Genomic DNA, 13,233 nt, shown 5'->3' with positions numbered 1-13,233 from the left:
TTCAGATACAGACAAATGATGGACCTTGACCAGTGGTCAGGGTAACTTGATACTTGGAGACAGCTGATTCCTAGAAGCAGAGTTCTTATTTTATTCCCTTCCTCATAAATCTCATTGTGGAATTGAATTTTTTTGTGCATAAGGAAGAAATTGTACTGAGGCAGTATTATGAAATGGGGTGTATTCACACATAGACCATTCCTTTCACTCTCTCAATTTGTTTTTTCAATCGAAATCACTACTCTGTTAGTGACACCTTACTCATGCTACATTTACCACGCAATGAATGTTAAATTGAAATATGTATCACTTGTCCCTGCTGCGACAATTGGTATTGCAGCCAGTGCTGAGGATGAAATGCTTTTTGGATGTTGGTGGTGAATAGAGGATGCACCAATGAAATTCAGATCATTTCGCATCCAGGTCCAGTGTAAATGGGAAGGTGTGGTGTGCTTTAAAAATGTTAGTTCTTAAATATTAACATGTTTGAACTAATATGTCTTTATATACATGTGCTTTATTTATTTATGGCGTTCATTTTGAAACTATTATAAACACCTTGATCCATAGATGAATATAGATTTATCAACCGTTAGTACAGTTGACTTTGCTCATTAGGCTTATCCCAATTGGCAGGTGGATTTGAGTGGCAAGCAACAGTGGGACTTTCAGAAATTCATAGCAATCTGTTTGGGAAGCAAACTGTGTAACCATTAGCTACCAGACCAATCTTTTTAAAACTTAACTTACTGTGATTTTTTTTTTAAAAAGCTGTTCTGATTGAAGAAAGTACAGGCTTATTGCTAGTTAAAAATTTTGAAATCTAAGTTGGGATTTCATCTAACCTGCACTTCTCAAAGGCCATTTATATTGCATTAAGTTAATGTTGGGCGTGGCTGAATCAGGCTGTTATATTTATGGGAATTTAAATTGCATTATATTTCCGAAAATTGGCATTGCATACAACAATAAATTGAAAATATATCATGTTGCAATTTATAAAGGAATTGTTAAAAGAAAACCCTGGCTTTATGGCATATTATTTGCTGTGATTTTCTGTTTCCTGCCTTGAAAACCAGATGTTTCTTTTGGCTTAACGATTGCTGTATTTCTGCCAGAAAGCAGTCAACTGTTTTTGTGACAGCTGGGTTCCAGCTTTTGCTTCGTTTTCTAACACGGAAGTGGCATCCATGCAGAAAACTGTTGCAAAATACATTGACACATGTATTAGGTTGTTGCTTTGGGGGAAAACTAAACTGGTGGACTGTTGACTCTATATGAAAAATAATGACATTTATGCCTTAAACCCGCCCACAACTGCAATTTTAAATGATGATGATTTTGCTCAAAGTGACTTCTCACAGCTAGAAATATACTATTTAAAATCTAGCAATTATGGGTCTTATTAAAACTGTAATGTTGGTAAAAAGTTAGGAATCTGGGGAGGGAGTTCCAGGGCTATAAACCAATTCAGTTCAGCTGACAAACTGCAGAAGCAAAGAGCATATATAGTAATTGATGCATAGGATAGAGTTACTAGGCAGCAACATTATTGAAGGTTTCAGATGGCCTCATAAAATTTAAGACCAAAGTTGGAGCATTTTGTGAATGTTATCTCGACTCCAAGATTGGTCGTTGACTGGTAATTTCCTTCCAGGCATTAGTTAGCTATTATAATATGAATTGTTTCCAACCACCTTTATTACAATTATGATTTATTATTTGTGAGAACTTGTGCAAAACATCAGATTGAAGTTTGGTACTTGGAATTTGACTGCGATTACCCTCCCACCCCCCAACGATCCAATAGGTTGCTGACATATTGTCAAGTCTCACACTTGGATGAGTATCTGAGGATGTAACACAATAGCACTGCAAAAAAAATCAATATATATCTGTAGGTAATTGAAGTTAAAATGTGTAAAAAGTACATCTCATATGTAGCTCTCATTCTGCCTATCTGGGTTGGTACTTTTTCATATACTTCGAAAGTAATTGTTGAAAATATCATACTTTGATCATCAATTAAATAAAGCTCTGAATACCCTATTGATTGCTTTAATTTATGTTTAAAGTATTCATGAACAAGTGCTTGCAGCAGGGTCTGAACTGCCTTGTTGGTCTGCTTTATTGACTGTAACTATTTGGAACAGTTAGTCTACCTCTTCCTTGTCGCCCTGAAACCAGTTTCAGAGCAACATAATTCTGTAACTCCATAGCTGGGTCCTAATCTGACTCTCGAACTTAGCAATGTGATACCGGTTGCTGGAGGCTATCTCATGTTATTTGGGTTTGATACAATGTGGGACGATGTCAAACTGGGTTTTAAAACCAGCTCAGACGTCTGCTGGCCCAAGTGTTTAGTTCCGAGCCAGGCAGTCGGATTGGTAGCTACAATATAAGTGCAGTCTTAGGTTAAAAAAAATCGTGAAGCTCCTTTCTCTCATCATAATAAGCTGACTGCATATTGAACAAAAATGTATATTTCTGTGACTGAAAATGTTTGTTATTATGTAGCTAAACAGTAATCATTGGTTATTGGATTTAACTACTGACCATTTAAAATAAAACAAAATGTGTGTCTTTCAAATGCTTATGCAAGTCGGTGAATACTACATACCTTTCTTGATGTATTTGAATTTCTTCAGATTATTCTCTGGGTTGGTCTCATTATTCTGGTGATCAGCACACTTACCACTCTGACTGCAACAAGTGACCAACCGATCACAACTGAAAAGCTACCTCAGGACATTAACCATGAGAAGCTACAAAATGAGATGGACATGCAACAGAAAATCTCAGGTAAGTGCATGAGTGGAGAGGAAGAGACCTTGGTGGTTCTGAAGTGTTAAACCCCTTGTTATGTCTTAGTATTAAGAGTGAACCACAATTTTATGGATGAATGCTGCAGCATAGCAGATACAGAACGTGATTAAATGGAACAATATTTATTTGGATTAGAAATTTAAATGCATAAATACTGTATAATGCCAAGAAGATGTAAAGGAAAATTAGTGGCATTGTGATTCATTGATTACTTAATCACAGAACTAATTTATATGCCACCAACTGTATAGCTAAGTGTGCAGTATTAATGGGGCATGTGTTTACTTTGTTGCTAAATTGTTTTGAACAGTTGACAGTCATTCTTTAGACGTCCTTCATTCCACCCCCATCTTCACCAATGCTTTTGACATAATAGCATGCAATCATGTGCCTTAATGGTTAAATATCTAAACACAAAGCCTTTCTTGGTATCCTGATCTTTGGGCGGGGAGAGAAGAAAGTCACCATATTGGGTGGGTTGGGGAGGTGTGGGGTGGGGGGGAGAAAGAACAGATGAGCATCTGATTAATATGTTCATGACATTGAACCAAAATGGTGGACCCAGTGAACTCTTGAAATATTGAATGTATGTACATTTTCCAGTAATTGTTGGAGTTAAAGCACTATCCATTGAAATTACAGAAATTATTATAGTATCAATATCTGTCCTTAATTTTATTCAGACTGAGTGATAGATTCCATTATTATAAATAGCATGCACTGAACAGTATTAATCTAATTTAAACACACTAATTAAGAGCCTGTTACAATTTCAGGTATTTTGTAGAACCATTCTCTCCCTAAACTATTCATTGGCATTTCCTGTCCTTGTCTACTACGACCTGGGATCTGAACATTTTCTAGTAAACGTGCCCTTTGCAGACTTACGGGACCTGACAGTACCCCTACTTGCAGTTTGTTCCAGGATTAAACATAATCTCATGGTATGCTACAACACTCACTATGGATTGGGGAATATTAAATACAGACTAAAAATATATTTTTTAATTTATTCAGTTAATTTAGATGAAGCAAGATAAACATGGATATAAACATGAATACAAGAAAAATCCCATCTATTTGAAAGAATGCTTTTGGATATAAAAATAAAATCTCTGATACTTCCAGGATTGGCATGTATGCTTTGCTTTGAATCATAAAAAAATGTATTTAATGTAACCTACACATACAGTATAGTGGAGCACTTTGCCATGATACCAGACCTTGGAAGATACTCTGATATTTTTTGGAGACTCGCTTTTAACCCCTTAATTCTTTTGAAGTCGGGTTTCCAGACTATCTTAATGATACAGGTATTACATTCTTAAATACAACTGGAAAATGCTATATTTATAAATATACAAATATAAACACATGCAAAATTGTAAGCAATGTAAAATTCATACCCTTCAATCAGGAACATCTATTTTTGACTGTCAATTTTTACTCAGTTCAAACATTTCAGATAAGCTGGTCTATTGGCTAAGGTGTAACCAAAGCTCCATGATAATTACACAATGAGTCCATTCTGACTACAGGAAACCTTGCTACAGGTATTTACATTGGTGCAGTGATTAGGAATTTAAATACCACGCAGTTTTAGCAAAGTATTTATAAATTCATGGATACACGAGAAGTGGTTCTGAGATACCAATGTCTGTGATAAGAGCACCTTGCATCACATTTTCATCCCTCTGGAGATTATTGCCGAGTAATCATTCCCAGGTTTTTGTTAATGGGATGTGTGTTTGTATGATATTTCATTGGTTCAGTTTTATTAAGATGATGAGCTGGGTTTTTTTGATAGGAAAGTTCCATGTGCTTGATACACTAATCCTTTTGCTAGAACAAGCTCAATGATATTGACATTACAGGGATAGTGAGGGATAAAATGTTCATTTATTTATTTATCTATAGGGAAAAAATAGATTTTCAGGGCTCTTCTGTAAAGTCCTCAATTTTATTTCCTTCACCGGAGAGGTTACACTGAGGTGATGAATGACAGGGAAATTTCCTTGGACCATATCTGCTCCAAAGCATTGGCATCAGTAACCACTATAAACTGATTGTAGGCTGGCTGTATTCTTGCCCTGTTTCCCAGTCAAAATTAAGATTTCCCTTCGCCCCCTTTCAAAGTATACAAGAACATAAGAAATAGGAGCAGGAGTAGGCCATACGGCCCCTTGAGCCTGCTCTGCCATTCAATAAGATTATGGTTGATCTGATCTTGGCCTCAACTCCACATTCCTGACTGTTCCCCATAACCCTTGACTCCTCTGTGCTTCAAGAATCTGTCTATCTCAATCTTGAATATGTTCAATGACTCAGCCTCCACAACTCTATGGGGTAGAGAATTCCAAACATTCATGATCCTCTGAGAGAAGAAATTTCTCCTCATCTTTGGTGACCTGTAATTCTGAAACTATGCCCCCTAGTTCTAGTTTTCTCCATGAGAGAAACATCCTCTCAGCATCTACCCTAAGATAATCTCTCATTCTTCTCAACTCCAATGAGTACAGGCCCAACTTGCTCAACCTTTCCTATTATGCTCCAATCAGAAGGAAAGCAGGCAATCTGTTAGCAGATGCGCGAGTGCTGCTCTTGAGCGAGCCTTTAGGTCCTAAATGAGTGGTAGGGATTGACTTGTACAGTTCTTCCTCTGGAGGCAAAACAGTGGCTAAATTCTTGCAGTACTGAAATCGCCTTGATTTCAAAATTCTCATCCTTGTGTACAAATCACTCCATCCTATCTCTAACCTTTTTCAGCCTCACAACTCCACAAGATGGCTGCACTCCTCAAATTCTGCCCTCTTGAACATCCCTCATTGTAACTGCTCAGCCATTAGTGGCCGTGCCTTTAGCTGTTTGGGCCCAAAACTCTGGAACTCCCTCCCCAAAACTCTCTACCTCTCTTTCCTCCTTTAAAACGCTCCTTAAAACCTACCTCTTTAACCAAGCTTTTGGTTGTCTGTCTTAATTTCTTTTGAGGCTCGGTGTCAAATTTATCTGTTTTGTCTTGTAACACTACTGTGAAGCACCTTGGGACGTTTTACTACGTTAAAGGTGCTATATAAATAAAGTTATTATTATTAGTACTGAGTTTTTGCTGCTAGTTCTAGTCAAGTGCTTTTAACTCTTTGTGATAAACTGTTGAAAGCAAAATGGTAACTAAACTAACAGTGTAAGAGATTATACAATGGATATTATATTTTTATTTGTATATTCCTATTGGCCGCTGATCGCATTATGTAGTTTACCTACCAGCATATTAATACAATAATTACATATTCCTTCAGGCTAATCTGTGTTCTTGCCTTGCTTTAAACAATCTGTTGGGTTCTTTTAACCTTCTCCTCCCCTCTGCCCCAAATGTTTTCTCAATGCAATGCTACCAATTAAAATAAAAAGACGTTAACGAAAGTCACATGTCTACAGGATCCACCAACATTCGGGCTTGAGAAAAGACTCGACCAATTCCTCAACCAGAATCTTGAATGACACTAATTTGAGCTTTTCATAAAAGTCACGTGTCATTTCAATTTGTCTGTAGTTCCCAAATTGCAGTAACAGTTTAACCTGATAGAAAGTGTGTAATAATCCAATCATCTGCAGATAATTAGGTTTTGAATATCCCATCGTAAAGTCATAACATAAATTCTGGTGATATGATTGGATATTTCAGATCTAACCTTTGTTCTCCACTGTCAGGTTAATTATAGTGATTGAAAGTATTTTTTTTTTTTGTAAAATCACTGAATTTGTTTCTGAAATGTTCCAAAAACAATTGAACATTATAATGTACGGTAATAACAAAAAAATAATGTCTGGCAATTCTGGTGGAAGTTCCAACAACCGTTACCAGTCCGAGGTGCTGGAATTTTCCAAGTTTGCTGGAGCTCTTGCTTATTCAAAATTTGCTTGAAAGAATAGCGAGCTACAAGTTAGACCTAGGTCTAGGGCATCCCCTTCAGTGCAGACCTGTCAGCAAGGTCTTTTTAAGCAGGTGCTATGTGACCCTGCCTTGACCTTCACCATCTGTGTCCTGTTTTTCCTGATGCAAAAATACTCCAATTCTGCATTCAAAAGGAGCAAACGTAAAACACGCGTCCTGGGGATTATCCTAACATTGGGGCTGTCACAATAATTGATTACCAAATTATCTAGCCCTGATGAGACAAAATATTGATTATTTTTAGCATAATGATGGTAATGTTTAATGTGATAATTGTATGAGCTGTGGCAGTAATTGTCACTATGTTAATTGTGCCTAAATCCTTTCACGTGGCATATCCTGACTTTCTCGGAGGGAATCTCATTATGTTTTTCTTGTGGAAGAGCAGAAAAGAGTGCGGTTTGAGTTGAGGCTCATTTCAGTAATGGAAATCTGCAATGTTTTCTTGTTGTCTTATTGTAACAAGAATCAACCTGGTTTACATACAAGACTTGCACCACTTCTACAATATAACAATTATTTGTTTTTGAGTGCTACCAACTGATCTTACTCCTCTCATCTGTGAGTTTGCTCTTTTGCTATCAGAAATGGGCCCTTTTCCACTGTGCATAAATCCAGTAGCTGTAATATATCGGCATGGCAGAATTCACATACAAGTCCAGTCACCATGTTCCTACCAGTGCACAAGATTACCCTATTTATACTATGGGTAGTTTTTGGAGCCAAGAGATAAAGGAGAAAAGAACTATACATACCAGCTGTGAATTAAGATCTTCACATGTAAAGGAGTAAGTAATTAAACTTTAAGTTGCTACAAAAAAATGAAATTGGTGTAATTTTCAGAGTGCTGTGTTCCATAGTTTTGATAATCAAAAACAATTTTTAACCTGCGCAATTCATGAGAACAGTCATCATCAAACTTTCTAAATTAAACACTTTATTCCATATATGGGTGTAACAGAATGTTCCCCTTGTTTAAACTCTTAACAGCTGTTAACTCCCTTCACCTGTGACCTAAACAAGTATTCCCCTAGCAACCACGCTGCCACCACTGATTAGATACCTAAACTAGAATGTTTTCTGTAATGACAACCATAACAGAACATGTGATTTTTATTCATTGCTTTGAGAAGACATGACCCCTTCTGTGATGTGATGTGACACCACTGTGTGCTGTGTCACCTTAATCCATAATTTCCATCTCACATTTATAAATATACTCTGACCTTTCTACGTTGAAAAAATATAATTATTTTTGTGTATATCCATGCCATCTAAAGAACATTTGCCTGGGAGCTATTTGATGCAGTTTATTAGGCAAAGCCAACATCTTAAAATTCACTCCAATCCACCATCACTGGTTTGTGGTATCTGTATACTGCATATCATACAGTTATCTATGACCAATGTTCTCAAATTATAATTACTATACAGTATTTGAATGCTTGTTTGCATGACCTATAATCCGCGAATATGATTGACTCACTGAGGAGATAATTCTCGATATACAAAGTATAGACCAAGACTTGCTCATTTTTGAAAAGGATGTAGTCCAAAAGTCTTTTGAGACAAATAATGAATATCCTTTTTTGGCTTCAAGGTTCTTCATTTACAGAAGTGTCGGTTTTGCTCCGTTACTAGCACTCTTCTGGGTCATAAGATTGTGGGTTGGAACTACACGTGAGTGCATAATCTAGACTGAGTGTAGCATTGTTGGAGGTACTCCTTCAAATGAAATGTTAATCTGGAGCTGTGTCTGCTTGTTTTCTGACTCAAGTAGAGCAAAAAAGTATCTGGTATTATTCCAAGCAGTGTGCTATCCTGATTCTCGCAAACAATTCCACCAAAAACAGGTTAATCTTATTGCTGTTTGTGGGATTTTTCTGTGTGCAAAATGGTTGCTGCACTTAACTGTAAGACACTGCATTTCAAAGCAATTTATTGTAAGTGAAGCACTGTCAGATGTTTCTGAGAAATGTGATGAGGTAATTATATAGATACAAATTGTCATTTTCTAAATGGCTTTGTATGTAGCACTGCTCATGTCGTGTTTTGGGATTTCTGATCTTTTTGTTTCCTTCACAGAGCGGATGTAGGACTGAGTTATGTTTAAGGTTGTGTATTGAAAAAGATATTAAGAAATGTATAAAATCTGTCTGACTGCCCGTGTCTTTATTCTTGTATGCTCTGAGGATTGACAGTATGGGGCCTCTGACTCCTTCCCCTTTTGGGGGTTTGCCAGTAGGCCTTTCAACTAAACCAGCTACCTCCTGTCCCAAGAGCATATTCTCAGTGGATAATTTCTGCTGGGCTCACATGACTAGAATTATCCCCAGCACAATAGGTATGGTTGTTTCAAAAGCAAAATATTGCAGCTGCTGGAAATCTGAAATAAAACAGAAAATGCTGGAAATACTCAGCAGGTCAGGCAGCATCTGTGGAGAGAGAAACAGAGTTAACGTTTCAGGTCGATGATTGTTTTGTTAGTCCTTTCGAAATGCTTACTAATCCTGATCGTTGTAGACAACAATGAGAGTTGGTTCATTGACACATCAAATTCCCTGCTGTTTGTGTTGCAAACCTGTGGTATTTGTGTTAAACCTGTGCAATTGTTCTATGTTTAAAACACAACCCTTATACGTAACACAATTTGAAATTCTCTAAAGAAAACATTTGACCAAAAATCCTGTTCTGTTTCTGTTCTGAATAGAACATGTGCTCACCAACTTCTCTAATCAGTAGTTTACACCCTTTAGCTGTGGGCTGTACCTTTTTATATATTTTTTTAACTTTATATAAAAAAAATTGCAGTATGTTGCTCCATTTCTCTCCACTTCCCATATCTCCCATCATCTTCTGAACACAATAGCTCTTGCATGTGTTTGGTTAAATGGCCACTTGGGCAGCCTTTCTGTACAATACCCAACTGACCATTCTTCCTGGCTAATCTAGACAATGGCCCGGAATTGTAATGATGGAGAAACTGTCAGCGCTCGCTGTCATTACTCTGTGAAACTGACAGCAACTTCTGGAGTCTACACGTGCGTATTTAAATGCAGAAATCCCGAAGTTGCTGTCCGTGATAACCTGCTCCTCCACAGGGTGCACTGTTGCAGTCCGCGTGGATGGAAATCAATTAAAATAACTGAATTGACGTGAACTTCTATTTTGTATGCTCTACTATCGCTGTAAAAACCCTTGAAAAAGTTAAGCCTTGGGGAATGAGGTGCAACTGGTTTTAATGGCAGACTAAGTCTTAATTACTGCTGAACAATCTCCCTGCCCTAAAACTAATTTTATATTTGTGGAATATCAAATTTATGGATTGCATGTTAAAAATTCCATAGATTTAATCAAAAATTTAAAGCTTGTTTGATATTTTAGTTCGACCGTAATCCCATGTGTATGTCCCAATCCTTATTTCGCTTTCTGTAAAATTATAAAAAGTGAGTGATAAAACCTGCTTGTTACTTCTTGGTTTGCTGTCTGTGAATTCTTCAATGTCATTGGCTGCTTAGCCTGCTTGATGACATCACTGTTGCTGGACGCCAGAGATCTCCTATAGATGGCGCCAGAATCAAATTAACGACGTGAATGGAGAAATCCATGCCACAGAACCCACTAAAAGTTTGCGGGCAGCTTTCTTTGACGTCAGCAAGCCAAATCTGGGCCATTGTGTTTTTCGGCTGGCTATTTAATTTTAGAGAGCATAGCAGCCAAGCTCAAATCTGTTTTCATTCTATATTTTTGAGCAAAATTGGCAAAAGCCTAAATGCATTTTTTTTTTACTTGGATTATGTATGCAAAACCAAAGGGAAGGAAGAGAAGATACCTTGGAAGGGGGCAAGTGAACTCCCCAAATGATCTTATGAGGGTGGTCAATGAATAGCAATCAAGAATGAGAATCGTCGCTGATGTTTCCTTTTCATCCTTTCTCTAGCTGAGAGGCTAATTGTAGCAGCCTAGCTGAAATCGGCTAACCCAACATAGATTGAACATTAGCTTGAAACTTTCTGGTCTCTGTGCCTTGGTGTTATACTGAGCTGAGTCTTTACTCAGCCTTTGGAAAGATGACTTGCCACATTTTAAGGCATCTTCTCTCCATTTTCTTTGTCTTTGCATCATCCCAGACCAAAAGACTTGCTTTTAGGCTTTTCCCATTTCTGCTCGAAGCATACTACCAGTAAGTAAACCACAGTGTCCCTGTATAATTTTCCTTTATCGCCTATGGGAAGTGTCTACTTTTTAATTCAATCATTTTACACAGTGACGTGGCTGAAAATGGTAATGATGCAGCATGTTGGGCGGTGTATTGGCACCACTGTTGTCGCTGTCTGCCAACCAGCAGATTGTACTCTGGGTTACTTTCGTAACAAAGACCTTTTTATTGTGTGGACAGGTCACTTGCCTGACTCACAGTGTATCCCTATCAGGATAACAGGCTAGGTGCAATGGGATGGATTTCCATTCCTCCCATCAAATGTGAGTATCCTTCTGGATGTTAACCCAGTATTCAGAAAATAGAACTCTTCTCCTTACTTGGCACGGCTAACTACTGTGGAGCTCAAAACCCATAGCATTCCAGCTCGGGCAGGAATGCTGCCACAGCACCAAGGCTCACTCCAACTGGCAACACTACGTTTAAAGCAATGGTCAGAATGCTGCCAGAGGAGAGTTTTTTTTTACACTAGAATTTGATGAGAAGGCAGAATACCCTTCACATTTCTCAACACACAGGAGTGCTCATTTTATTATCCAAACCCACCCCATGGTCATCTAATAGTAAATAACATGTAAATAAGATAAACCCATTTTACTTTTGATGTATGAAAAGCTAGACATAATTATCCAACACCATGGAAACATAAGAACATAAGAAATAGGAGCAGGAGTAGGCTATATGGCCCCTCGAGCCTGCTCCATCATTCAATAAGATCACGACTGATCTGCTCTTGGCCTCAACACCACTTTCCTGCCTGTTCCCCATAACCCTTGACTCCCCTATAGTTCAAGAATCTGTCTATCTCAGCCTTAAATATATTCAATGACTCAGCTTCCACAGCCCTCTAGGGCAGAGAATTCCAAAGTTTCATGATCCTCTGAGAGAAGAAATTCCTCCTCATCTCTCTTAAATGGGCGACCCCTTATTCTGAAACTATGCCCCCTAATTCTAGATTCTCCCACAAGGGGGAACATTCTCTCAGCATCTACCCTGTCAAGCCCCCTCAGAATCTTGTATGTTTTAATAAGATCACCTCTCATTCTTCTAAACTCCAATGAGTATAGGCCCAACCTGCACAACCTTTCATCATAAGACAACCTCTTCATCCCAGGAATCAACCGAGCGAACCTTCTCTGAAGTGCCTCCAATGCAGGTATATCCCTCCTTAAATAAGGAGACCAAAATTATACACAGTACTCTAGGTGTGGTCTCTACGGTTGTAGCAAGACTTCCCTACTTTTATACTCCATCCCTCTTGCAATAAAGGCCAACATTCCATTTGCCTTCCTAATTACTTGCTGTGCCTGCATGCTAACTTGTTGTGTTTCATGTACGAGGACATCTAAGATCCCTCTGTACTGCAGCATTCTGTAGTCTCCATTTAAATAATATTGTGCTTTTCTATTCTTCCGAACAAAGTGGACAACCTCACATTTTCCAAATTTTGACCCACTCGCTTAACCTATCTATATCCCATTGCAGACTCTTTGTGTCCTCCTCACAACTTGCTTTCCCATCTATCTGCAGCAAATTTGGCTACAATACACTTGGTCCGTTCAGACAAGTCATTAATATAGATTGTAAATAGTTGCGGCCCGAGCACTGATCCCTGTGGCACCCCACTAGTTACAGTTTGCCAACCTGAAAATGACCCATTTTCCTGACTCTGTTTTCTGTTCGTTAGCCAATCCTCTATCCATGCTAATGTATCACCCTCAACATCATGAGCTCTTATCTTATGTAGTAACCTTTTAAGTGGCACGTTATCGAATGCCTTTTGGAAATCCAAATATACTACATCTACTGGTTCCCCTTTATCCACCCTGCTCGCTACATCCTCAAAGAACTCGAATAAATTTGTCAAACACTATTTCCCTTTCATAAAACCATGTTGACTCTGCTTGAATGTATTATGATTTTCTAAATGTCCTGCTACTAGTCCCTTAATAATGGATTCTAGTATTTTCCCAATGACAGATGTTAGGCTAATTGACCTATAGTTTCCTGCTTTCTGTCTCCCTCTTTTCTTGAATAGGGGCGTTACATTTGCAGTTTTCCAACCCACTGGGACCTTTCCAGTATCTAGGGAATTTTGGAAGATTACAACCAATGCCTCCACTATCACTGCAGCCACTTCTTTTAAGACGCTAGGATCCAGGGCATCAAGTCCAAGGGACTTGTCAGCCTTTAGTCCAGTTAGTTTGCCTAATATTTTTTCTCTCGTGATAATGAT

The 13,233-nt window shown here is 38.1% G+C and overlaps 1 protein-coding gene across 1 annotated transcript in view; it reads left to right on the top strand.

Moving 5' to 3' along the window:
• Positions 1-13,233, top strand: part of slc38a10 (solute carrier family 38 member 10) — a 128,903-nt gene that overhangs the window by 52,646 nt on the left and 63,024 nt on the right. The window contains exon 11 of the mRNA XM_070857694.1: positions 2,649-2,802. Coding sequence (XP_070713795.1) covers positions 2,649-2,802 — 154 coding nt within the window. The remainder of the gene's footprint in view (positions 1-2,648; positions 2,803-13,233) is intronic.

This window comes from Pristiophorus japonicus, chromosome 16 (genome assembly GCF_044704955.1).
Source record: "Pristiophorus japonicus isolate sPriJap1 chromosome 16, sPriJap1.hap1, whole genome shotgun sequence".
NCBI classification, from domain to species: domain Eukaryota; kingdom Metazoa; phylum Chordata; class Chondrichthyes; family Pristiophoridae; genus Pristiophorus; species Pristiophorus japonicus.
This window is presented reverse-complemented; position numbering and strand designations above follow the sequence as displayed.